The 27,800-nt window shown below is 34.5% G+C and overlaps 3 protein-coding genes across 9 annotated transcripts in view; all 3 read left to right on the plus strand.

Moving 5' to 3' along the window:
* LOC117104110 overlaps positions 1-24,105 on the plus strand; it is a 31,347-nt gene extending 7,242 nt beyond the window's left edge. Inside the window, exons 1-16 of one of the 3 annotated variants that reach the window (XM_033244773.1) lie at positions 6,409-7,698; positions 7,801-7,912; positions 9,231-9,444; positions 10,552-10,679; positions 10,972-11,137; positions 12,344-12,544; positions 12,739-12,950; positions 13,815-14,252; positions 15,078-15,288; positions 15,793-15,880; positions 16,580-16,749; positions 19,574-19,690; positions 20,026-20,115; positions 20,362-21,336; positions 21,446-21,747; positions 22,348-24,105. In XM_033244773.1, coding sequence (XP_033100664.1) covers positions 7,817-7,912; positions 9,231-9,444; positions 10,552-10,679; positions 10,972-11,137; positions 12,344-12,544; positions 12,739-12,950; positions 13,815-14,252; positions 15,078-15,288; positions 15,793-15,880; positions 16,580-16,749; positions 19,574-19,690; positions 20,026-20,115; positions 20,362-21,336; positions 21,446-21,747; positions 22,348-22,656 — 3,717 coding nt within the window. In that variant the 5' untranslated portion in view covers positions 6,409-7,698; positions 7,801-7,816 and the 3' untranslated portion in view covers positions 22,657-24,105. Of the gene's footprint in view, positions 1-6,408; positions 7,913-9,230; positions 9,445-10,551; positions 10,680-10,971; positions 11,138-12,343; positions 12,545-12,738; positions 12,951-13,814; positions 14,253-15,077; positions 15,289-15,792; positions 15,881-16,579; positions 16,750-18,124; positions 18,295-19,573; positions 19,691-20,025; positions 20,116-20,361; positions 21,337-21,445; positions 21,748-22,347 lie in introns of those variants that run through there. The other 2 variants (XM_033244774.1, XM_033244772.1) reach the window with 2 other exon arrangements.
* On the plus strand, positions 475-4,561 carry LOC117104112 (calponin homology domain-containing protein DDB_G0272472-like). 3 transcript variants are annotated; one of them, XM_033244776.1, is made up of 3 exons: positions 475-492; positions 896-1,000; positions 2,450-4,561. In XM_033244776.1, exon 3 carries the CDS (start codon positions 2,450-2,452, stop codon positions 3,203-3,205), a length of 756 nt encoding a protein of 251 aa, XP_033100667.1. In that variant the 5' UTR covers positions 475-492; positions 896-1,000; the 3' UTR covers positions 3,206-4,561. The 3 variants fall into 3 exon arrangements, with proteins under 3 accessions (XP_033100667.1, XP_033100668.1, XP_033100666.1); XM_033244777.1 differs by lacking the exon at positions 475-492 and having other exon boundaries at positions 896-989; XM_033244775.1 differs by lacking the exon at positions 475-492 and having other exon boundaries at positions 896-984.
* Positions 24,106-24,436: 331 nt separating the features above from the next.
* Positions 24,437-27,800, plus strand: part of LOC117104128 (prolyl endopeptidase-like) — a 20,521-nt gene continuing 17,157 nt past the window's right edge. For all 3 annotated transcript variants that reach the window (XM_033244807.1, XM_033244808.1, XM_033244810.1), the window contains exons 1-2: positions 24,437-24,682; positions 26,422-26,549. In XM_033244807.1, the coding sequence (XP_033100698.1) occupies positions 24,617-24,682; positions 26,422-26,549 (194 nt within the window). In that variant the 5' untranslated portion in view covers positions 24,437-24,616. The remainder of the gene's footprint in view (positions 24,683-26,421; positions 26,550-27,800) is intronic.

Raw genomic sequence — 27,800 nt, forward strand, 5'->3', positions numbered from 1 at the left:
GCGGATCAGAAATGATACGTAATTGAGGAGGCAGAGAGTTCCAGAGTTTAGGAGCAGAGAAAGAAAAAGAGCGTTCACCGGTACGAATATGCTTGACTCGTGGAGTAACAAGTTTGAGGGATTGAGAAGAACGAGTAAAACCAGGTGATTGAAGATAATTCCGTACGTGCCGTCTTGATCCAAATTAATGAAGCCGGGACAACAGTTGTTCAATGCAGGGACCTATCTCTAGTATTACATTAAAAATACAAATTAAAATTCGGTACAAATTAACATGATATGACCGCAAAAAACCTCCCGGCGTCAAACACACGAGTGGGTACGAAACGTCCCCATGTCATGTGTACACCGTGAACTCAAGCGGTAAAGTAGTTTTTTATTACGTACGTACTGTCCTGATTCAAGGAATGAACTTTTCGGCCCAACCAGCTGGGCCCCTAGGCGACAGGCTTACTTAAAGTAGTTATGACGGTGGGAGACAATTTTACCCCTGTAAGTACTGTGCTCTTGCCGCCTCCCCCCACCTCCAAGCCACTAATTAAGTATATTTTTTTTTCATTTTTCATTTTTTTAAAATTTTTTAAATAAAGTCTAACTCTAAGCTACTTTTGGTCATGATATGGTGTGAAGATTACTGCAAGGACATGCGACAAAATATAATGAAATTTACTAAACTACTATAACAATAATTTGACCAATACTGTAACTCTATGCCAATTTGCGTTAAATTTTTTTTTTCTCTCATCCTACTCTCACGGGTGACACATAATTTTTCACACATTTAAAAAAAATTAATTTAATGAAACGATTTTTCATCAGACCGTATGGGCTTATGGTTTAAATAATGAAGCGGTAATACTGTAATAATAATTATGTAATTTAATTTATTGCACAGGGTTTACTGAACATTTGAAATTGGAGTTTGTATACAAAAATACTGCTGTGAGATGATTATTTGTAGTGCTTTCTAAAACAGAGCTTACAGTAAGGTACAGTAAAGGTAAACAGAATTACAATACTATGCTTATTGGATGATTACTAATATTCTTATTTTATTTATTATGTACAGAATGCATGGTCAATGTTGGTCAGTAAATATAGTTCAATAAATATTGATGCATTGAAAATAAAGACAAGGTTGTCATAAGATTTATTTTATTAATGCAGCCGTTATTTAATGGTATACATGCCCGTGGTTAACAAATCTAAATATAGTACATCTATGTTGTGTAATATAATATGGCATGGTACATTTTCTGGCAATCACTTATTTGTCATTGTAAACCTTACCACAGTGGCGTAGCTAGACGTTTTGGCGCCCGGGGGAAAGAGTAGAAAATTGCACCCCCTTCTCCCCACCCCCAAATATAATTATAATATTTTGAAATTAATTGATATTGGTTGACCGTACCATACGTCCATATCATGCACTGTCTAAATAACATTATTTAAACCCGAGTAACTATTAGGGCCTATTATTCTAGCTCTCATATGTTGTTCTTAGCAGGGGTGTGGCACCAGAATTTGCCCGAGGGGTCCGAAGTCCGGGAGGGGTGGGGCAGGTGCCCCGACGAGGGTGAAGATTTCCTTGATGAGAGCAAAGTGGGCGTGATCAAACGTTGTGGGGGAAGGGGGTGAGGGCTAAGCCCCCGAAAATTTTTGACAATTGATGGGTTTCATAGGCTTATTTAATCGATTTTAGAGTCTACTAATATACAAACTATGGTTTTTCCCCCGACGGGGGCCTGGTGCCACTCCCGTTTCTTGCTATTGAAACTGCATTACAATATTCGGGAACTTTGTATACAACACATTATCCTAATATGTAAGGCTGTTGTATTTATCGCATACAGCAGTATTCTTATTCTTATCTTATAGTAGAGTTCTTCTAAGTTGCTGAATTTTTAACATTGTTTAAACTCGCAACTGAATTTTGTGTGCTTTTGCATCAGCAAATAAGTTAACAACATGATCAAAGTTAGCAATGTTGTCTGCTTCATCACGCTCAATACTAAGTATTGCCAAAGCAGATGATAGTCTCGCTTTTCCCATCGTGGCTCTGAAATATGGCTGGATGAGCTTTAGTCATGTAGTCATTACAGAATAGGATAAAAAACAAGAGAAAACGGTCAAAATGGACTGAAAAGAAATCACAATCTAAAAATTTGCCAATAAAAACAACTACATTCAGATTCTTATAATTAACTGGAAAATATTCATGCCTGATGACACATCAATTTCGTCATGTTTTTCTTCTTATTTTTTTACTCTCATTCTCCCATTTTAGCACCCCCTCAAACCTGGCGCACGTCGCACCTGCCCCCCTTGACCTCATAGCTACGCCACTGCCTTATCACTCTGACTACCATTTCAGTCGAAAAACCCCTTAAACAAAAATGCTCATGCATGATTTTTTTTTTTTTTTTAAATATATATATATATATATAAGATGACGACACGGACACGCTACAAACTGAGGCTACAGTTGCAGCCAGTTAATGAACATGGAAAGGATGAGGATATCGCTACTGGTAGTACAAAAAGAAAAACCTGGCGGGATAAACTTAAGAAAAACCCACAAGAATATGAGTTCCAGAAGCTGTCAGACAAACTATACTCAATGAATTATCGACAAAATATGAGCAAAAAGAAAAAAGCAGACTACAGAGAGAAAACCAGGCTTAGAATGCAGAAGTATCGAGAGAAAAAGAAAGCAAGCAAAGAAAATCAAGCAAAGACTGAAACGAAAAAAAATAAAGGAAAACTACCAATGCCAAGGTCACAGAAAGCAACCGATGAAAGAAGGAAAGAAAAGGAAAGGTTGAAGAAGCGAGCATTAAGGAAACGTCCTGGCTACAAAGAAAGAGAAAATGCAATTAGAAGAGAAAAGAGAAGAAACGAGCGACAAGAACTACTGGAGTTCAGAAGAATGAAAGCAGAGCAATTAGAGAAAGAGAGGAAAGAAAGAGAAGAGGAAGAAAAGAGAAGAGAAAAAGAAGAACAAGAAAGGCTAAAGCAAATTGAGGAGGAAAAGAGGCTGAATGAGATAGAACCAATGCTGACTGATAAAGAAAGTGAAAAGAAAAAGAAAGAGCAAGCCTGCAGAAACTTGAAGGCACTTGGAATGGACATAAAGGCACTTAAGAAAAGCAGAAGAAAGGCTGACCATCCCAGAAAGCGCCTAGTCCTACAAAACATACATTAAGAATTATCGTCTTCAGCGGAAGGCCTCCGCAACTGTCAACACCACTTTTAAGTGGTGGTGACAGTTGCGGAGGCCTTAAAAAAAATTTTTTAAATTTAAAAAAATTAAAATTTCAATTAATTAATTTGTTAGGAACAGAGGTGTTGATGATTAATGGTTAATGGTTTTCAATTTTATAAAGCGCAAAATATGAAGAGTCTCTAAGTGCTAAGTAACATGCTAAGTAGCCTGATAATTTTTTATCTATAAGGTAGTTAACAGGCCCGTATGTAGGTTGTTTAGGGACCCTGGCTGGGTCCACACGCTGATAAGCTCTGACAAAGTACTGTGGCATTTTGAGGCCCTATTTAATGGATTTCTATAACCCATAATTTGCCTTGGTTTCAAACTATCGATTGCGACCCAAGTTAAAGTCGCCAAAATAGTTTACAGGTCGGCAGACGTTTAATGTTTTAGGAGACTGGTAGCTCAGTGTCTCACTTTCTTTAATTGGGCATTTTTTCCATAAAGTAAAAGTAGATTTTTTTTCTATCATATTGACCTTGATTCTTATGTTTGCTTCTTATCGTTTACGCCTAATCAAATATTGTTACCTGCTCTCTGACGTCTGGTGGATCTAGGATTTAACAATAGGGGGTGAATAATGTTTGGTTTGAGTTTGGTGGGGGTGTGGGTTGACGTGGTTTTGGCAAGGGCACAGATGTGTTTTGAAACCTCAGGCCTACCATGGTTGGGCCTGAGGTGAGCAAATTTTAGGAAATAGTACCTCTAGATGGCCGGAGATTCATCATCATCACTTTACCATAGTCAAAATGAAGCGCCAACAAATTTCTCATGATCTTTTACCAGCGATTTTCGGAAACCATAGAAATCTAATGTGTGTGATGTACCATAGAAAATAAAACTTAAAAACATTGTCTTTGATGTACTTACTTTACTAACTTCCAAGCTGTGAGGCCGTACATCTACCTCAGCCCCACTATTGTTTGGGTGGAGGTGAGAAGATTTGAGGAAATAGTACCTCTAGATGCCCGGAAATGAAACTTTTATATAGTAAAATACATTATCACATCACGATTATATAGTCAAACTCATAAGCGGCAACAAATGTTCCATGATGTCTTACCAGCGATTTTCGGCAACCATAGAGATGTAATTAATATATGCGTGATGTAGGCCTACCATAGAAAATGAAACTTAAAAACTTGATCTTTAATGTATTTCACTATTAAGCTTGAAAGAGCTGTGAGTTCACATCCAATCATGGTGGTGCTGAGGTGAGAAAATTTGAAGAAATAATACCTCTAGAGGCCCACTAATGACACTTTTGTATAATAAAATTCATTATCACATCAACATTATATTGTCAGAATTTTTTTCAACCCATGTATTTTTCTTGTACTATAAGTCTTTAAGCAGTGCTGTTCCAGTATTTACAGTAGGCCTATAATTTATTTGATTTTCAGTGTATGGCCTACATTCGTAATGGCCTTTTTGCCTGTTTTTATCTTTTTTTTTGTGTCGTTAAAGATCTTCGCTGGTAGTTCTTCCCAACAGTATTCAAGAAATAAATGTTGTTAATAATTTTAAACTTAATATTAAGGAACATTTTAAACGTTATCCAAGTGTATTTGCTTAAGCTGTTTTATGGTAACATTTTTATCATTTTAATCTTAAAAATTTTAAACTTGTAACTCTTTTCAATTTTATTAAATCTTAAAATTCGCTTAAGCTGTTTTATGATAACATTTTAATCCTAATAAATTGACACTTTTATATAATAAAATTCATTATCACCTGAACAGTATATTGTCAAAATGTAGTGCCAACAATTTTCTAATGTTTTACTAGCCATTTTCGGCAACCATAGAGATGCATCATAGAAAGTGAAACTAATATCAACATTGTCTTTAATGTATATACTTACTTTAGACCTACCTACTTCAAAGCCGTGAGTCCACACCTTAGTTGGGGCAAATTTGGGAAAATAGTACCTATAGATTGATGGAAATGACACTGTTATATTATAATTCATCTTCATCGATTTAATTATTAGCTGAGATATTCCATAGAAAATAAAACTGAATTGTCTATGAGGTACAGTATTTAATTAACTTTACTTACTTCATGTGCCGAAAACCAATCTTATTACTATTATTAACTATTATTATTATTACACGCTTTTTCAAAGGCACGTGCACTCGAGTCGTGTACTATAATTATGTTTGTGGCCAGAGATACCTGTTGTAGAGCGCTCTTTCATTCCGTTAAAACCTGGGTCATTTATGCAGTTAATTTCAATAATTTTCAGGCATCTTCTTGACTTACAAAATTACATTGCAGATGAAAAATAAGGGGACCACCCCCCCCCCACTCTAAAAATATATGGAAGAATTTTCTCTCGTGATCTGCGCCCATTGGCTTTTTGGGAGGGGCGTCCCCTTCCATTTGAGATATTTTTTGGAATTAGTCGACAGCTAGACACGCTTGGATGACATCTGAAAAGAAGTTAGGCTTAAAATAAAAAGTGTATGTTTTACCAGGGTAGTCTACTACAAGTAACATATATACATGAGAAGCACACATACAAGACGAGTGACCATTTTTTGTCACGGTCACCAAAGGGGGTGGCTAGCCACCCTATTCAGTATTTTCAAACCAAACATGAAATTACAGGCACAAACGTAACAAAAAACTGTCAGGACCTTTTGGCTTACTGAGGACCAAAAACGCTGTCCTCGGAGCACTAGTGCTGCATTGTGCTGGATTTGCGTGTACAACACGTTTCCAGAGTTCCTGTAAAGGTCCTCGGCTGGCGGAAAATTTGAAAATGTGTGACAAAGCGTTACACTATTATTTGAGTGGCGTTGCACAAATAAATAGCGCCATCTATGCATAAAACGTTTAGCACATGTGTGTATGGTGTCCATGGCATAAACCTGAGCATATTTTATGGTTCTCAGCATCCTTTGCTGGTCCTCGGTCGATCCCCTGATGACTGTAGATACGCCACTGAAAACATGACAGTCAGGTAATTATTGAAGATGCTATACAATATTTGATCTGAATGACCTTAAATGAACTGTTTGTAACAATCTGACCATGTCAAAGTGGCATACTATTCATTGACCATATAAATTCAATGGTAAATAGATATATATAAACATAGTTACATAAGGTGGCCGGGGCATTTTGAAATCCAAGATGGCCGCCATAATGACCTCAGATAAAATGGATTCTACCAAAATGTAATGCTATGACCATAGGGGCATGTAAAAAGTTGGTGAATTTATCCGGAACGTCCACACAAACCAAATGTGGTAAAGCTGTCTGAATTATAACCGTATTATGCATACACCAATAAGTAAGTCGTCATAATTTTGGCAGCCATATTGAAATTAATGATATCCACATCAAATAAGTATACATGTCATGTATACATTAAAACAATTTTAGAATTTGTACACTTTTAGGATGTTCATACAGGGACCTTAGAAAATGCATTGTGCAAACAGAAATTCTGTTGCAATTTTTTCAACCCATGTATTTTTCTTGTACTATAAATCTTTAAGCAGTGCTGTTCCGGTATTTAGACCTATAATTTATTTGATTTTCAGTATATGGCCTACATTTGTAATGGCTTTTTTGCCTGTTTTTATCTCTCTTTTTGTTTCGTTAAAGATCTTCGCTGGTACTGTACTTCCCAACAGTATTCAAGAAATAAATGTTGTTAATAATTTTAAACTTAATATTAAGGAACATTTTAAACGTTATCCAAGTGTATTTGCTTAAGCTGTTTTATGGCAACATTTTTATAATTTTAATCTTAAAAATTTTAAACTTGTAACTCTTCAATTTTATAAAATCTTAAAATTTGCTTAAGCTGGTTTATGATAACATTTTTATCATTTTAATCCTAATAAATTTTAAACTTGTTACTCTTTTGAATTTATAAAATCTTAAAAATATTTAACTTGTCTTATTCTTTTAATCTTTATGCATTTAATTGTTAATTCTACCCCTCTTTGTTCGGTTTTACCGTTTTTTTATCCTGCTGTGTTTTTTACTTCTGTGTTTTGTATCTGCTTGTTAATGTATAGACTCAAATAAGGTTCTTTTTTACCTCTTCTCCTTGTCTTCCCTGTTTGCTTTGTATTTTTTGTATGTAATGGTACTGAATAAAATCAATCAATCAATCAATCAACCAACAAACATATAATTTTTAAAAAATCAATGCAATCCTTAAGCTTGCTATTTATTCTGAGTATCTAGGCCTAATATTTACATAAGGATTATATTTAACGACCTTGCAACATTCATGAATGAAACATTCATTAAATTCGTTTGTGTGGTTTTATTGAAAATCATTCATGCGTTAGAGCGTCATGGATCAATTCACAATTTATTCTGGTTTAACAATTCAGGAAGTGTGACAACAGTTCGACGCAAGGGCTTTTATATTAAACCTTTATTTTTGATAGTAATATATAAAGGTAATAATCTTGACCCCTAGGCAGAAAATCCCTAAAGCAACGTACAGTAATACATGAAAACCGCAGACATAATTTACTAACCTACGTGTTTTATATTTCAAGAAAGAAGTGACTCAATATGGCGGATAATGACAGCCTATTTCCAGCACTCACGCAAATAACTAGTACCTCGTTATCAGAAACATATTGGGAAGATGACCCAACAACTACACAGGTAAGCAGGCCTATTTAGTCTGAGATGCTCTGTCTAGGAGTGACTCAAAGTTGAAAAATGATTTCGAATTGTGGTTTTGGTGAGATTGGTTTTAAACATGGCAGAATAGCAGCAGGTGGCACCAGGAATTTGCCGACAAGGGGTCCGACATATCGGGGGGGCCGTGAAGCCTTGATCGACGGCCCGGAATAAAATAAAATCGTTAGGGTTCATGGGGAGAGTTTTCATGGCTTAATTTGGCCTAAATAAATGTGCTTTTTAGACCACAATATATTGATTGTCAATCACAATAGCGTTATTTGGATAAGGTAAATTATTATTTTTTAAATTATTATTTTTTAAATTATTTTTATTGGTCCTACTAAGGCCTAGCTGTTCGTCAGACAACACTTGGGGGTCCAGGCCAATATTACATTTACAGACTTTATCCAGAGGACACGGAACGGGGGGGGGGGGGGGGGTGCTGCATTATGGAGAGTAATGTGTGACCGGAAATGGTCTGCCAGTTGGTTGTTACCATGCGCCAGTGATGTTGGAGTACAGTAAGATGAAACTATTTATGTAATGCGTGAATGAATTGTACATTTTAAGTGCTCCCTCCATGCATAAGTGTAAGCTAAATTATGGTGATTAATTAGCGAAGATATGGAGACAATTATTTCGAAGTTCCCTCTTTCCAAGAGGGGATGCAAATGCTTTGTGAAAATGAGTACCGCGGCGTACTCATTTTTGTGAAAATGAGTACGCCGCGGTACTCATTTTCACAAAGGAATACACGCAGCTGGTTAGCTAATAATATGCAAATTTACATGAACACCTGGGAAGAAAGTTGCAACCACGTTCTGTGGCCTAGCAAACGTCTGTACTGTAGCGGGGGGGGGGGGGGGGGGCAGTGTGCCTAGCCTACTCATGTGCTGTGTATAGCAGGGGGACAATGAAGCATAATTAATAGACTAGGCCTAAGTAGACAGCCTGTGATAGAAAGTACACTTTCGAAAGAAATAAATGAAAATAAGAAAAAAAAAATTAACTACCTAAGAAATAATTCAGTTGCAGACGTACCTTGTTTCTCAATAATACCGCCATGGTAAAACTAAGTGAACTTGCATTAAAATACATAAATACACATGATATCTGATCCGCAAACTAACCTTTAATATCATAGATTATATCATAAATAATATACTATGTTATGTGTATGCAGTGATATGTTATAACTATGTATGTTGTTATTGTGTTGCATGCTGTGAAATTTACGTTACATTACATTACAATATTATATATATTATTGTTAGACTATTTTTGCCTTGTACTCTAGAGAATGGAACTGTTGCTAAATTATGCTTTGTGTGTTATTCATAACTTATCCAAGAGTACGAAGCACCGAGCAAAGTTCCGCACTCCTGAAATGAGGAAGATACTTGAGATCTACAAAGGATCACCATCTCCTGAGAGACGATCGTTTTCTATGTTAGCAATTAGTTACATGGCGGATCCAGCCATTGATATGTCACTGCTGGAGGACAAATATGGTAAGTATATACGGTCAAAGGAAGGGGATGGCTGTACAGGGGTGGATTTGGGCTAATCATAGATAAAAATCTAACTTGGAATAAACAAATTGGTAATGTAATAAACAAAGTTCTTCCTGGATTATACTACCTTAGGAAAAGTAATTATATCTTGCCCACAATCATACAGTCAATGCTGTACAAGTCAATAATTGCACCACATTTTAATTATTGCAATGTTGTGTGGGGACGATGCAATCAAACTTTACAAAATAAAATTCAAATATTACAAAATAGGGCTGCTAAAATTATTACAAAGGTCGCAAGATATGATTCAAGTTCAGAAGCACTCACTAACTTAAACTGGAATAATTTAAACACCAAACTGTATCAAGATGAAGCTATAACCATGTTTAAAATAATGAATTCTCAAATGCCAACTTAATTAAAAAACAAATTTCAAGAGCGCAATACAACATACATGACCAGGTCTAAGGACATACTTAAGGTACCCAAACCAAGCACAGAATATAAGAAAAGAAGTTTTTCCTATCAGGGAGCCATTGTCTGGAATAACCTAAACCTCAATATGAGAATGGCCCCAAATGTTCAAACATTTAAAAAACTATTGACAAATAATTGAAAGTTACTTGCATAAGATAATACAGTAATTGTTTTTTGGTTTCTTTTACTTCTTTATTTCTGTTTGTCTTGTAATTGTTTTTGTAATTTAAATTTTGTTATTATTTCCTTCAGAAACGGCCTTGTGAAAAACACATTTAATTTGTGATCAAGTTTTCTGTTTTCAAATAAAGTCATTATTATTAATAATATTATTATTATTATTATTATTATTATTATTATTATTATTATTATTATTATTATTATTATTAAGGAGGGGACGGACAGGTATACTCCACCCTTTAATACTATTTTGAACAATCAAAATTAAATGTTTCTTATGACACAGTGTTTTTGACTGCACGTCTTCAAAGAAGGGCAACATATCTATTATGTGGGCCTAAACTGCTTTGTTTAAACATATGTGACCTAGACGGCAGGAAGGTCTTGTTCTACTTTGAAATGTTTTGGCTTTATTTATGAAATATAGTGACTTTTATTTCTCAGATGCAATCACTGATTTGACAGACTATTTAGATAAATCACTGAACTCAGGAAACTGGACAGGTTTTTCTGTTCAGGAATTGGTGGAAGGAATTTCAAACTTAGCTATTCATCCTTCTAATAAAAATAAGGTAAACCGATAGATTATATGTCAATATCAATAGCCTTATCTTTTGCTGGCATCTTTTATTTAAATACAAATGAACCACATACCATATTGAAATATGTACTCTGTACACTTCTGATGTTTCTTTCTACCACTACACATTTTCTGTTTAAAACATTTTTAATTCTATAATCCCAAATTAAACCTCAAAATAAATTATTCTTAGCTACTGCAAAAAGAGTCTGTAAACACACACACAAAGTCAAAACTAGCCACCAAAAAATCCAAATATGATATTTTAATCTTTCTGTGTACAGATAATAGACAGCACTTTGCACTTGTTTTATACTATATTGGAGAGAAATTTCGACAAGAAACTGACATGCTATGTAAGACAGATTCTAGATGGATGGGGATTCAGTGAGGCAGGATGCACTACTGGCTCTGACCAATGCCAAAGAGAAACGGAAACACAAAATGAAAGTATGTATACTAGTAAGGATATTTCCTTGTTGTCATTGTCGTCATTATTATAGCATGGTCAACATTGTGTACAGTATGGGACATTCGTTTTGTTAGATTGGGAAACATCCTTACGATATTTTATAACACACCTCAATAGATCTTGTCATTTGATTGAAGGATTTTGCATCACGTGACATATACTGCCCTGCTCTGAGAAAAGGCATTAAGTAACAAAATCATAGTTTTGAGTAAATGAGCAAAACGCGTTTGAGTTTTTCCCAAGAAAAGTACAAATGATTTCAAATTTTTTAAACTATGGTTTGCTTAGATATATTATTAAACAATTTGCCACATACTTTTCATTGATTCATTTTATTATAAAGGGGGCCAAAATGGAGGTAATGCCCTTTTTTCAGAGTAATTATAACTATGAGTGTAGATTGAATGAAATTTGCAGATAATGCCCAATTTTAAAATAAAATTTCATATTTCCAGACATATTTTTTGAAATTTGATAAAATAGGGTGATAGATTAAACATTCAGGAGTCACATAAAATAAGCTAAAATCTCAATTTTGAAAAAAATGTACTTAATGCCTTTTCTCAGAGCAGGGCAGTATATTATTTACATAATTTCGTCACTCAAAAAAAAAAATTAGTTACATTGGTGCATATGTTGTTCCGTTCCACGTCTCCATCTGTTACAATGATTTTATTGGTTGAAAGAAAATGGATTGTTCCATTCTAAAGAATGGTAGGCCTAAATTTAAAAAAAAAAATTAATAAAACATTGTTGCAAAATTTGAACTCAACAAGGATTTATTTTAAGTGTGTTATAAAACGAATAATGAATGTTTTGTATTCGTGCAATGGGAAGGATATTTTCATTCTTTGAAAGGTTGACTGTTCCATTCAGTGAATGAAAATATTCTCATTGGATTCATAAACTGATAGCAGTTTTAAATTCCAGGTGAACAGCATTTTTGTTGCTGAGAAAGGCATAGGCCTAAAAATGCTGGACTGCCTGGGCTTGCATTCTGTTGGAATGTGATACAGTTTTAAAGCCCATCAATACTCTAAAGTGATTAGTCTTTGGTACATCGTTCTGGATTGCATCCAGGACTTTTACGAAGGGTGATCATTTTGAAAACCAGCTCCATTATTACCATTTGACAGGACAGAGTTTCAAAAACTTATTCTAATTCTATTTTTTTCAAATTCTAGTTGAACAGCTTAATGATGAAGCAAATAATTCTACCGAAGATATTCAAATGTTAGATAATCTTCAGGGCGTTTTGTCGGAATGTGACAGTTTTGGAACTGATATGGTCATGGAAATCATCGGCGCAGTCAAATGTATCGTTTCAGACAAAACGTGTGGCAGACGAAATATCCTCAAACATATGACTATACACGAATGGCCAGGTAAACCGGGTGATGTTTTATAAATAATTTCAGTTATAATAAGTAGAATATTAAACGACATAGACCAACATTGGCTTAGACCAGTAGATTTATGTCTTTTTCCAAGTCTTTGCAGATTTCAAAGAGAGGTGTGTATGCAAATCTAGCATCTATAAAGCAGTTCATTGATTGATTGATATATATGTATTTCACAGACCTATTTATTCGTATATTATCTGATGTGTGGACACCAAGTAAGGAGGTTTACATTGATGATCTATTGTGGCCAATCATTTTAAACACAATCATCACCCTAACCACTTACAGCGACACTGATGTGGAATTTGCAGGTATTCTTATCGAACATGGAGCATTGGAATTGATGCAAAAAATTGTCAATGCGTATTACCAACATCTTTTACAAAAGGTGAACTTAAATGTGTTTTCCCCTAATAAATACTTGCACATAAAATACTACTTACACAAGGAGCACAGTCGTATAGGATTGTAGTAAACCACCCTCATCGCCAAGATATTGAATAAATAAATAAGTTAATACACTATGCTCATATCTCGGACTATACAAATCAAGTTAAACCACAGTCGGATGCACTTGTATACCTACTGTTTATACAACTTAGCCCTTGTCGAAATCTTTAATTGTTACAGTATAATAAACTTGTAAGTATAGCTATACTGAATAAGAAAAAATTCATGGACAAAACGAATATTCTTACATGTAAAAAGGTATCACTTGAGACCAAGAAAATGCTATTAAAGTGTTATGTATGGTCTGTGTTGCTGTATATGGTAGCGAATCATCGACAATAAGTGCCAGGATGAAAAAGAAAATAGAAGCCTAGGAAATGTGGTGTTATAGAAAAATGATGAGAATTTCTTGGACTAAACGTTATGAGAAATGACCATATTTTTATATTAGTAATTGAAGAAAGACAATTATTTGTGATTATACATACAAAGGCAGTTAAGATTCGTAGGGCATGTAATCCTTGAGGATAGTCTATAGAATAGAAGGTAAAATAGAGGGATTCAGGGTTAGGGAAGGCAAAGGAAAAAGTATTTCGACTACTTAATACTGTGAACCTGGTATAAGGGAGAATCTCATTCATGCCGTCAATAATAGAGACAGGTTAAAAGATATGATTTTAAACGTCAGAATCTGACAAGGTATTTGAAGAAGTATAAAGGGTATTGTAAATGGATATTGTTAATATTCAGCAGAAAAATTATATAAACAAACTTGTTTATTTTTCTTTTTTTTTTTAAATAGAGCATGACAATTGGTGAAAAAGTAAGTGAATATAGAGGTGAACATCAGGATTTTATAGAAAACATTAAACCAAGAGGACAGTCAGGAGTGGACAAGCATCAATCAAAAGATCCCACACAATCCAATCAAACTGGACAGCCAGTAACATATGAAGATCAGTCAATCAAACCAGCAATACCCGGTATAATACCAAGTGGACAACAAGAAGCGGACAAGCTTCAGTCAATGCATCCAACACAAACCAATGTAACAAGTGGAGAGCTAGGAACAGACGAACTTCAGTCAATCGTACCAACAATACCTAATACTCGAGCTGGACGGAAAGAAACAGATCATCTACAAGTTAAACCAACTATATCCGATAAATCAAGTAGACAGCCAGAAACAGACGATAACCAGTCAACGGATCCAACACTACACAATATAATAAGTGGACAGGTAGAAAGAGACGATGATTGAACCAATAAATCATGGCACATATGGCATATATATATATATACTGTCTCTTATACACATCTAGATGTGTATAAGAGACAGGTCTAGCTCTGAAGGTCTCAGAGATGATGACCGCTTGGTAAATCGTTACTCAGTAACAAAGCGGTATTACATGCCATGTGACATGCTGCAGCAATGCACTCTTGTGGAGTTACACATTGATTTATATATTACCACTGAGATGATACTTACAGATAAGTCCTGCGCATACAGCGTGAATGACGACCAAAATTGGCAAGAAGTAGAGGGCAGCATATATTGAATTTCTACCTTGGTTTTTACAAAACTTTACTGACAGAATCGGTCGAAATAGAACCATCAACACCCACTGATAGCCAAAGAATATGAACACCATACTGTACCTAAAAAGAAAGCAAACAAATGGATATCTCATTAATATCTACACTAACAAATAACTGGAGATTTAGCGCTCTTTGAGTTTGATATATTCATAGTGGGATTTTTAAAAATGACCTAGCCCTATAAACCTAAACTTACTCTATAAACTGAAACATGGTTGGCAGTTGGGAGTTCATCTACCATTTGTTCAGCTATTTTATTTCTTGCTGCTGGGTGTTTATCCACCCTCCCACCGGCAGCTGCTAAGACCACCAAATGGGGTTGCCAGAATCAGTCGGCAGTGGCTCAACCGAATGCAGTTTATAACATCGTAGCAACGACATTATAATCTTATACTACACTTAAATGAACTAAGTAACTAATTGGTTACACCCATTTTTATTTGTTGATTATAATTTACTTGTTTAGTCAACCGGTATTGGAGCCTCGTATACTTTTAAACCAGTCAGCAAGTATGCTTGTGTCAGTGATGATTCAACCATTGCATACCGTAAACACAGCGATGTTTTGACTAACAATGCTGTGTTTGTTACTTGCGAACCAATAGAGTCATCCAAAATCTTTGAGTTTAATATCGACAAAATCGATGCACGCCATAAAGATTTCTCATTGGAATTCGGTGAGTATCCTATGAGCAACAACACTTTACACGAAGTCAAATCTGAGAGGCCAGTGATGAAAACGACGACGTAGAAATACTATTACTATTATTGTACAGCTTTATTGCTATAATACCCTATTTTTGCACCTTTGTCTTAAAGCTGGGTTCCAGAACTAACATTAAATATGTAATACGATTAATTATTGGTAGTAAAGAACAAAAGTTCCAAGGTGGGTCCACAATATAAACAAAAGTGGTGCTACTAATACCCAAAAATATCTGCGTATGTACACAAACATGGAAAGGATTAATGATTTTTGTTTTGAAAACGAAGCAGGTTTTAAAAACACACGTTTTATTTGAACTCAAATAGGCACTTATTTAGTACTTTATTTCTGTAATTCTTTGTTGCAAACTTGCGATTTTTTTCAAATAATTACTTCAAAGGTGTTAGGAATAAATTATATTAGACGGACACTCCGGAACTCACCTTAACATAGTGATTACTATTTATTCTTTTAGGTGTTTGCATTTACAACGACAAATTTCCAGATGATGTTTTTTACGAAGGATATGGATTCGGTCAAGGAAGCGGATTCTGGATATTACTGTGAGTTTAAAGCCGGTAACACGCTGCATCATATATTCTTTTATATATGGTATCTTACACACTTGCGCTTAGTGGATAGTGCTGAATCCGATCCCCAAGTAGCAGCGGCCGGGCACTGCAATTCTATTCCGATTGTGTTTGTGTCAGGAGATTGAAATGATGTTTTTCCCTATGTTTTCTTGAAAAAAGGCATACCGTAAAACCTCGAATTGAAGCCAAATGGGCTTTCTCAAGATGAAGCTCATCTCGATTTGAAGGCGCCCCCCCCCCCTTTTCTTTCGTTAGCAAAATTACACCCATGGGCTTTTTTTCGAGATAGCATAGGATTCATTTCGAGGGAGTACAGTGCATACATTGTACATAAATTTTAAAAACAAAATAAATTAAAAACAAGCTTGGTTTATACAGTAGTTTAGGTGATTTAATTCCAGTTAAATACACTCCATGATACAGCTAGATTGATGTTACAATGTCCTTATGTATTGTTTTATAGTAGAAATTCGCAAAATTTACAGCATTCATTTTGAAAAGAAGCTCCCCTCTCTACTTTGCAAAAGTATCCTCTAAAAGAAGCTCATCCAAAGTTTGCAAAAAACAGCAGCCCTGGGCTTTAATTCGAGGTTTTACGGTAAGTAATGTTCAAAACATCTATCCAAATAAAACCATAACAATCTATTAAATTTTTACTTTTATTTTTAGAGGCAATAGTCTTAGGAAAGATTTTGCGTTGGTCGGCAGGAATTATAAACTTAACCTGCACACCATACACGTAAATGATAGAGTAGGATTGGTTAAACATCCGAATGGATCTATGGGTTTTCTATACAATGGGAAGTACCAAGGAAACGCTTTTCGCAATGTACCTGAAGGTAAGCTTTGGTAATAGAGAATAAATCCATTTAATCGTCTTTTAATCAACAGTAGATATTTCTTTACTGTATAGAACCTAGATTATGCTGACATAATTAGTTACTGTACCAATAATATTACACATGAAGTTGACTCACATATATCATGAAGATGACTGATGAAAATAATGATGATGATTATTTTTTTATGAATACCGTAATATCCTATTTTTAAAAATTTATATTTGATAAATAAAAATATTATTTTTCACATAGAAACATCCCTTACCCAAACCAATGTGACACCCATGCATTGGCATAATTTCAATTATAGTTTGCCTCATGGAATAGATGCCACCAGCTTTAATAAACATACATCTTACAAGATCCGTTCATGCTTTAGAAGCCGACAATGTATTTCAGTTAATTTCTTTTCCCGTTTATATTATCATTTTTGTGATTTCTAAGTGCAATTTCTTTAAATTGTTTTCTAATTTGTAAATATATTTAAATAATGCATTCTTTTTATAATTTCTAATTTTATATTTAAAGTAAGTGCAATCTTTTGAATCTAATTTTTAATTTGCAAATATATTTAAATAATGAATTAACACTGTCTCTTATACACATCTAGATGTGTATAAGAGACGAAATAACCAAAAGGAGCTCGGTTCATAAATTTGAATGAACATGAAAAAAAAATTCTGTGAAAATGCAAATTTTTATTTAGGAAGGCGAAAATCGGACGCACCTCGGTTTTAACGATGTGCCCTCTGTGGTGCCCAAGTGAATAAAAAAATATTTTAAAAACCGCATAGATTAAGCAATTTCCTGCACGCGACAAACATTTTCATAAATACCGGTAGTCCATCTGGTTTCCATGGTGACCATCATCTTGTTATTAGTCACATAGACAATAATTGCTAGCAGGTTGGTTGATTCTCAGTCTACCGTAAAACCTCGAAGTAAAGCCCAGTGGGCTTAAGCTCGTGGTGAAGCCCATCTCGAATTGAAGCCCCCGGGCTTCTTTTCAAGATAGTACAGTACATAAACTGTGCATGAATTTCAGAAAACAAATTAATTAAAAACAAGCTTGGTTTATACAGTAGTTTAAGTGATTTAATGCCAGTTAAATACACTCCATGATACAGCTAGATTGATGGTTACAATGGCCTTATGTATTGTTTTATAGTAGAAATTCGCAAAATTTACAGTTTCATTTTGAAAAGAAGCTCCCCTCTCTACTTTGCAAAAGTATCCTCTAAAAGAAGCACATCCAAAGTTTGCAAAAAACAGAAGCCCTTGGCTTCAATTCGAGGTTTTACGGTAAGTTATGTTCAAAACATCTATCCAAATAAAACCATAACAATCTTTTAAATTTTTACTTTAATTTTAGAGGCAATAGTCTTAGGAAAGATTTTGCGTTGGTCGGCAGGAATTATAAACTTAACCTGCACACCATACGCGTAAATGATAGAGTAGGATTGGTTAAACATTCGAATGGATCTATGGGTTTTCTATACAATGGGAAGTACCAAGGAAACGCTTTTCGCAATATACCTGAAGGTAAGCTTTGGTAATAGAGAATACATCCATTTAATCGTCTTTTAATCAACAGTAGATATTTCTTTACTGTATAGAACCTAGATTATGCTGACATAATTAGTTACTGTACCAATAATATTACACATGAAGTTGACTAACATATATCATGAAGTTGACTGATGAAAATAATGATGATGATGATTTTTTTTTATGAATACCATAATATCCTATTTTTTAAAATTTATATTTAATAAATAAAAGTATTATTTTTCACATAGAAACATCCCTTACCCAAACCAATGTGACACCCATGCATTGGCATAATTTCAATTATAGTTTGCCTCATGGAATAGATGCCACCAGCCTTAATAAACATACATCTTACAAGATCCGTTCATGCTTTAGAAGCCGACAATGTATTTCAGTTAATTTCTTTTCCCGTTTATATTATCATTTTTGTGATTTCTAAGTGAATTTCTTTAAATTGTTTTCTAATTTGTAAATATATTTAAATAATGAATTCATTTTATAGTTTCTAATTTTATATTTAAAGTAAGTGCAATCTTTTGAATCTAATTTTTAATTTGCAAATATATTTAAATAATGAATTAACATTAATAATCTTTAATTATCTTAATAAATTTAAAGTAATGAATTTAATCATCATTGTTGTTGGCCTGATTCTGATTTATATGTCACAATCTCATTATTTTTTTTTTTTTTGACGGTCATATTTTTATTATGATTGAAAGAATTTTATTGCTGGACTTCCTTATACTTTTTACATTGTGGAATTTTGATTATGTAATGACTTGATTGTATAGCTAACTTGTTTATTGTCGGTTTTTCCTATTTTAATTAACCTTTTATCTGTCTTTTTTTATGTCTCTTATTGTATATGATTGTAAGCTCAAAGGTTTGCCCTCCGAAATAAATAACAAAAATAATAATAAAAATTATGTACTATTTTCGTATTCTTGCTTCTCAGAAACCGTGTATTAATTGTACCAACCTTTCAGATTTTTTAGAACTTAGTAGTATAAATGTCTCCCATTTGGAAGTGTACATGCTCATACTTATTATAATTATTATTATTGGTCATTTCAAATTGGACCCTTCAATTTCTACTCGCCTCCTGCTATCCAGATTAATAACCTTTAAATTCATAGATAAAATGATTTGTCTTTAAACATTTTCTATGCATCACATGATTAATTAATAGAAAATAAATATAGACCAAATAAAATCCCCAAATGTACGATTTTAATAGTTATTTTGGATACTGATTTTCGTTGCTCAGGTGTTTATGGTTTAGTTGCTACAACTGGCAGATGTGTCCAAGTTTCAATCACTGGCGACGCTGGAACTACCTTTCACGGGGAACAACCAGCCGATTTACCAGTAAATCCTCCCAGGGGTAAATCAATTATCAATTACTTTAATGAATAAATAAATCATTCCATCAATCAGTTAACTGACAAATCAACCAACTAATCAATCAATTAAGCAATCATTATTTTCACGTACTATTATAATTCCATGCACAGCGTTCACCATTTACTAATGTGGGAAAGGCAGTTTTTGAACATCATTGTTAATAATAAAACTTATTTCTATTAATTGGAATATTAAATTTTGTTTAAACCTACTCAACTAAAAAGTCTAATTAAAAATAACTCAATTTCTAATGTGAAGTGCCAGTAATTACTTATTTTTACCAAAGTTAATAATATTATATATATTTTCTCTCAGAATTAGTTAAGTTTAGGACATTTGGTACCGAGGAGGTGACAATTTCTCAGCCGTTGCGTGTAGCATATGAAGTGGAACACCCAGAAGCAGGTGATTAAACTACAAAGAATACCATTAAACTTTTAATATCGAAGAAAAAATAATTTCATAAGTTGATAGACATTGTGTGACAATGCCAGTGTGTTTAGACTATTTTATTTGTACGACAATATAATAATCTATATTAATTAGATTATACAAATAGGATTAAGTATGGGACAATCACTTTTCGATATATAAGAAAAATGTACAAAGCACTAATTCTATAATTTTACCATTTTCAATTATGTTCAACAGCCGACGCCGCGCTTAATAACGAGTATATGTCCTTGGAAAAGCTACTAAGTCAGATGGTTGCTCTTCAGCTGCAAGCTTCTAAGAAAGGATACTTAAATGAAATCGACGTGAGGGCTATGCTAAATATTAGTGTTAATATCTACAATACTCATCGAAACTCTAATACGCGCGTTGACCCAATCTCAAAATTCCAAATCCGATTTATTACAGACGGTGTTATTTCGATGGGTAGATCGTTTAAAAAGCATGAAGTAGCTAATTCGCCTTCTAAGGAAACACACTATTCTTTAGGCCTACCTGAACGACGGAAGCAAGTATTTGATGTAGTGAGACCATGCTTTGATAACATTCAGGACATGAGTGGGATTGTTTGGACAGGAAGTACGAGTGAAGGCTTTGCAATAACAGATAAGAGTGGCCCTGGTACACCTTACATAGAGGATGAAATGGATCTTATGATCCCTCTTGCTGTGGCAACTGAAGATTCTCGAAGAAGCATGTGCAAAGATTTTGCAATACTCAAAAAACCAATAAGTGGAATTACAAATAAAGTTGAAGCGAAAGAAAATGAACAAGGAGACTTCAAGAAAGAATGTCTGATAACAGAACTAGAAAATATTGGAAGGTGTCAGCAAAGTGGAGAATGTCCTCCCTTCATTTGGCGTCCTTCTTTTCATGCTGGTTATGTGTCCATAAGTATTCCAGAAAGTATGGAAAATTACGTAAGTGAAAGTTTCACCAAACACGTTTGCGCAAGATCAAGATCGGCCGATGGAAGCAGTGATCTGTTTTTGACACGCTCTAAGCTTCTTGCCATCCAAGAAGAGTACACCAGAGGACGACTTCATGCCATACAATCTCATATTTCTAAAGTCAGGGATGACGAAGGGGATCAATTTAAAGGGCAACTAAGACTTGTCCAACAAGGACCTGTGCAGACTATCTCGGTTCGCTACGAATCAAACAGTGATGATGGTGAGTATGACGGTCTTTAGTGTGCATCTTAATGATGAGTTTGGTCCCTTTATGGAGAAGTTCTATTACCACGTACCATAATAAATAATCATTATTATCTAATTAACAGGCTTTGAACTAGAATTCGACCAAACAGTTGATGTAGCTATTGCATTGCATGGAGTCGATTGGCCAACATTCGCCAACCCTTGGATATCAAGAAATCGACAATGGCCTGAAAAAGACACCGTGGACAAGATAATAAAGGACGGTTATCATATTGTCCCCAAATATTTTCCTGGTGGAAGTGGAATTGACTTAGAATGGCGGTTGTCATTTTCTGTGGCTGAACGCACTCTAGCACGCACATTCACAGATAATCAACGAACTTGTTACATTGTTTTCAAAAAACTATGGAGAAAGTACTTAAAGGTATGTACCGGTATTTGTTGTTCGACAATGTTTAAAACACAAAATGTCAATGTTATCATTAATATTATGTCCTACCCTAGCTAGGGGGAAGGGGGTAAGACGCAGCTGTTTCCATTGTGGCTTGTCCGTGACCTTGCAGTCGTACCCATTCTCTTGGTTTTTGGACAGGTTGTGAAGTGGTGACGTTTAAGACCTAGATGCTAGTATTTCGTGGCATATAATTTCAATGTAGTTTTGCGCCAGGAAATTCCATTGGAGTGATGTTTTGCCCTACTACGCAAGCTTGGTGATCTAGTGTGTAAGACCCCAGCCGAGTTATCTGGGGGTCGTAGGTTACCCGAATCTCTTGCGAGATTTCTTTTGCAAATATTTGGGAACGTACTGAGTATCCAGTAAGATAACACGTCAGGTAGAACAAAACATCACTCCCATATACATAATAATACAAAAAAAGAGTAATTCTTACCAAAAAATATCTGGAGTATCCTAATTCTAATAAAAAAAATCGCAACCTAAGATATTCTGATGTACAAATTTTAAATGGCAACACCTAATTTCAATCATTTTGCTAAAATTTAATCTTGTCTTTTTTTTTAATAGGAACCAAAGGTGCTTTCATCCTATCACATCAAAACCACTATGTTTTGGCTGTGTGAGAGAACTTCTTCAAACGACTGGACAGAATTCAGTCTGGGTGAAAGGTTTCTAGATCTTCAAAATTTTCTTATCCTGTTTTTGCAAAGGCATAATGTTCCAAATTTCTTCATTCCTGAGAACAACATGATTAGTCATGTAGACCCAGCAGATGTGAAAGAAATCCTAGCAAAAGCCCAAGACATTCGTCGTCGCCAACAGTATTACCTCGACATCATGTTGCGCCATGATCATCTTTTAATAGTCTTTTACTAGAAATGATATAGATACGTCTTGAAGTTATATAAGCATATTATGAGATCTATCTTTGTTAATTATATAGTATATTTATCATCCTCATAATAATCATTATTCATTATTTTCATTCAGTAATTCTTAGTAATCAACCATCATCATAAAAACATGGGAAAATAAAAGTTCGGAATTGGTAAATGCCAGATCAGTTTGGAAAAATATCAGCAACATATTACTTATTGACGAAATCGACGCACATTATCAGTGCTGCATTTTTTCTGACACCTATCAAAATCCATTTTAATTGGCATGGTACTGAAACACATCTTCCAAAGAAAAAAGTAAATCACTGTTTAAATTGTTTATTCTGTATACATTTCACCTCGGCTTTGTGCTGAAGTCAGGCAAAAGCTTGTGTAATAAACAAGTTATTGTTCTTTTTACTTGCCTTTTGTCTTGTGTGTAAGTTTACTTCAGTAGGAATGGAAATAATTCATACCAAGGCAATTGAATTGCATGATTACATAAAACGCTAAGCACCTGTCTCAAGCGACGTACGGTAGTGCTTTTTTGAAATACAGTTTGAATATAATTCACACACGGTACGATTTTTATACTTCTAATGACCTAATTGTAATAATATCGTATGTGCCGTACTGAAACTGTAAAATTGCCATAAGCGCTGAGTTGAGTTATTTACAATATGAACCCTAGTATTACGGAGCCCCTATAAAGGGGCATACTTAGTGTAACTGCCTCAACGTAGCAGCAGCTTTGATATGCAGATTAATAAAGACACTGTAACGATTTTACTGGCTTGGCTGTATCATTTATTCTATCTTTCTTGCCGGCCGGCATATCAAGCCGTGTCGTAAAATTCCGGCAATCAAATAACAAAATTCGTAATTATTAAAATTATCAGAAAATAACAAAATCATAACACTAATTAATTAAACTAAACTATCATTAAATCAAACTTCAGGCTTTTGGAGTTATTCATCACTATCGTTATCAACACTGCTGCATCCAGAGTAAATTGTTATCACTAATTATGTCATTATTAATTTTAATTAATTTAGTGTATTGTCATTATTGTTTTCATTGATAAGTCATTTATTACAAAAATAGTTCCATGGTCAACAGTCTATAAAACAGTATCCTGCTGTGCTGCTCAATCAAGCGGAACGGACCCGCACGAGTGTACGACTTTCAGTGAATCAGCGATGAAGGAAGTTTCAAACACAACAACTTTAATTAATTGATAGTGATGTATTTTTATTCCAGTGCACTCCAAGTATAGCCTATCGAGGCTTTAGTAACACTTTTTTAGTTGCAAATACAATTGCATACAGTAATTTGTTGTAGGGTCAGCATAGTTGATTTTATGTTGTCGAGTGCTGACCTATTTTACAGGGTACGGTATTTCTAAACTTTAGTTTTCGTAATTGATTAAATGACAATATCATGCAATGCAGTGTAAGCGTCTACCTTTCTGCGGTGTGTCCGTTTATGCCAGCTTTGAAGCACGATAAGGAAGAGACATTAAAGCAGTTATCACAAGCTTGTTTTTATCTTTGTTTAAAGTTGAAGACTGCAGCATAATACAGAACGTTCAGCAAACAAGATTGCGCATGCGCTAGCAATCCCTTCAGACACCCTAATAAATAATTAATGATGTTTTGCTCAACTTACCTACGATAAAAAAACACCGGCACGTGTGAAAAAACTGCAACAAAGTTCAAAGTTCAGCGAAGTAAGATTGCGCATGTGCTAGTAATGCCTTTTTGCTTTTTACAGAAAGTGGCGTACATCAATGTTTGCTCAACCTACCTACGATAATAAAAAAAAATCGGGCGCTGCATGCGTTCCTCTTTTGTAAGACTATTGTACTACAGTACTACTAGTCAGGCTGTCTTGCTTGAGATCGTTTTACTGTACTACTAGTACTAGGCCTAAGCATAGCTTTAGACTGGCTGATAAAATGAGTATGAAGTATCCACAACCTCGACGAAATGAGGGATCAATTGACGAGTATCATGGAACAAAAGTGAGCATATTAATTATTATACTCAGGCCTAGGCTGGCGTCCTACTACCTTCTCTAGGCCCTAGGCTATATATATTATAGGCCTAGTACTAGGGGCTAGGCCTAGGCCCTACCTTGCCTAGCCCTTCCCGGGAGGCTAAGCGCCCTCCTTTGCTTCGTTCGAATGCAGTTAGTAGTAGCCTAGGCCTACTACTTACTAGGCCTAGCCTAGTAGTTGTAGGCCTACTAGACTACTAATTAATTGTTTGGAGCCTGTGATCGGGCCTTGAAACATCGGGCCTAAAAGGCCTGGGACGATATCATCGACCTACTGTACCTGTCCCTCCCATGGTTTGTTCAAACCTTCATTTGTGAGCGAATTTCTCAGTGGTACTTGTCTGTCTATAGGCAGGAACAAGTCAAAACAGCAACACTTCCAGAATGACATACTGTACTGGAAAATGGCTAAATAAAATAAAAAAACGCCTTTTTTTTAAATTAAAGGTTATTGAAAGTAACGTTCCATGGGCGTTACCTTTAAAAAACCCCTCTTGATTTCGCACCTTATTCAAGAACTTTAAAGCGCTGTTAACTCGTATCATACCTCGGTTTGATGGTTTTATTTTAACTGCTGTTAGTAATAACAACATTAAAAAGTACAACTCAAATAAAATTATCAGACCATTCTGATTCAATATTTATTTTGGTATATCATCAGTACAGTTTATTTGTCATCATCAAAACATTGTACCACACAGATAAAATTTGCACAATGCAGGACAAAAAAATATTACAATAAAAGATGATGCAAGGATAGTCTATGAAAGTTTTCTTTAAGAAGTAAAACTTAATTCCAATGTGGCACTACATAAAACCAATTATAAACATGAAAGTTTACAACGATAAATACAGTGAAAATGAGGCTAAATTGTCATAGAAGTAAAAAAACGCGAAAGAAGAACAACATTAATAATAATAATATCAATAATAGTATAACATACAAATTCAATATTAAAAAGATTGGGGGAATCACAATATAAAAGCAGTAATCATCTGAATAATTAAAACTTCAAAATACAGACAAAATGAGGCTAAACAATTTAGGTCATAAAAGTAAAAAAAGCGTGAAAGAAAAAAAGCGTGAAAACAAGAATAACATTAATAATAATAATAATAATAGTAATAATAACAGCAGCAATACAGCATACAAATTCAATTGTGAGAAAGATTGGGGAACACAATATAATATATACAATAAAAAACCAGCGAACATTTAAATAATTAAAACCTTAAAATACAGATAATAATGAGGCTAAATAATTTATGTCATGAAAGTAAAAAACGGGAAAGAAAAAAAAATAATAATAAATATATAACACTTTAAAATAACGAAATAATTTGTCATGGATGTGTAAAAAATAACAAAACAAAAAAAAAAAAACGATTCAGAAAATTATAAATTGCTGCCCGCGCCTGGTGGCGCTTCAGTCTTGGCATTGATTTTGCTTCTTCGACTTCTTCTTTTGGTCTATGCCGTTTTAGAAGTTGACATTGCCATTTTGGTCTGTTGCCGTTTTGGTACTTATCATTGCCATTTTGGTCGTATAGTTAAGAAATATTGCATTAAATAATATATTAAGCAGACTGACACATTTTGCAAACTGTCAAGGTATTTCAGATTAGGAAATGTTTTATTCAAGAATATGATCTTTTTTAAATTGTTTTAATCTACTTAAATCCTTTTCATATTTTGCTCTTTAGATTTGCGATCCGTATGTATGGATGGAGGATCCAGATTCAGAGGAAACCAAGGCTTTTGTTAAAGCTCAAAATGACATAACTTTACCATACCTTGAAAAATGCAAATATCATCAAAATTTAAATGAAAGGTAACATCCAAAAAATGCTACAAATTTTGCAAGAACATTCTATTCCCGCTGTGTACAAATTGCTTTTGATATTTATATGTCATTTTATGGTACAAATTAATACTGGTTGTTGTGTATTCAAAATTTGGAAAAAAAGATTATATATATATGGAGTAGCTGCTTGGCAAAGTGTAGATATATATCAAATAAAACTCAGGAACAAGGTATATATTTGCCAAATTTAATACAGAAAATTCACAAACGTTTTCGGCCATAGGCCTTCATCAGGTGTACAGCATAAAAAAAGAAAAAACTATATATACAAATATAACGGACGTAAGACAAAGCAACATAAGACGTGAAGCATCGCATAGGTAAACTTGATGGCTGGATGAAAGTTCGAAACATAATCAATAAAATCATTCAGTTCATCAAGTGAGCACGAGGTAGCGCCAACAACATCGTCGATATACCTTTTAAAAAGATGAGGTGTAGCTCCAGAGTATCGAGCGAATATCTGTTCTTCTAAATAGCCCATGAACAAGCAAGCAAAACTAGGCCCCATGCGAGTTCCCATACCAACGCCAGAGATTTGTCGGTAATAGTTGCCATTAAATGAAAAAGATGCAGTCTTAAGAACTAACTCGGCAAGTCGGATGAGGCTTGTCGGATCCAGCCATCAAGTTTACCTATGCAATCTCGTCCACACATGTTACTTTTCTCGACATTGAACTCTCTATTTCTGATAATCGCCTCTCGACCAGTGTGTTCTACAAATCTACCGATGCACATACGTTCCTGAATTATAAATCCTCTCATCCACCATCGTGTAAGGATGCTATTCCTTACTCTCAGCTCCTTCGTCTTAAACGCATATGTACTGATCATGATGATTTTCAACGACGAGCTACAGAAATGATCTCATTTTTTTAAGGATAGAGGATATCCTACTCACATAACTGATAATTCTTTAAAACGTATTGCGCACATGACTCAAGATGAAGCTCTACAACCCCGTACGCATGTTGACGCTGATCGAATACACATCATCCTGACTTACCATCCTACGACTACCAAAATCTTCACCATTTTAAAGAATAATTTCGATATACTTTTATCAGATGAAACCATAAGTGCGATCTTCCAATCTCCTCCACTTCGTTCATATAGAAAAGATAGGAGTTTGAGAAATAGTCTCGTCAGCTCATCCCTCAGGTCTACTGATGATTGTTCAGGATCGACTGTTTCATGCCATAGGCCTCGTTGTAATAC

The sequence above is a fragment of the Anneissia japonica genome, unplaced genomic scaffold (assembly GCF_011630105.1).
Source record: "Anneissia japonica isolate Jap-2015-1 unplaced genomic scaffold, ASM1163010v1 scaffold2564_len425606_cov169, whole genome shotgun sequence".
NCBI lineage: Eukaryota > Metazoa > Echinodermata > Crinoidea > Comatulida > Comatulidae > Anneissia > Anneissia japonica.

What these genes read in the sequence shown, in the direction of transcription:
- LOC117104112 (XM_033244776.1), top strand. Translation starts at nt 2,450, where the DNA reads ATGACGACACGGACACGCTACAAACTGAGGCTACAGTTGCAGCCAGTT.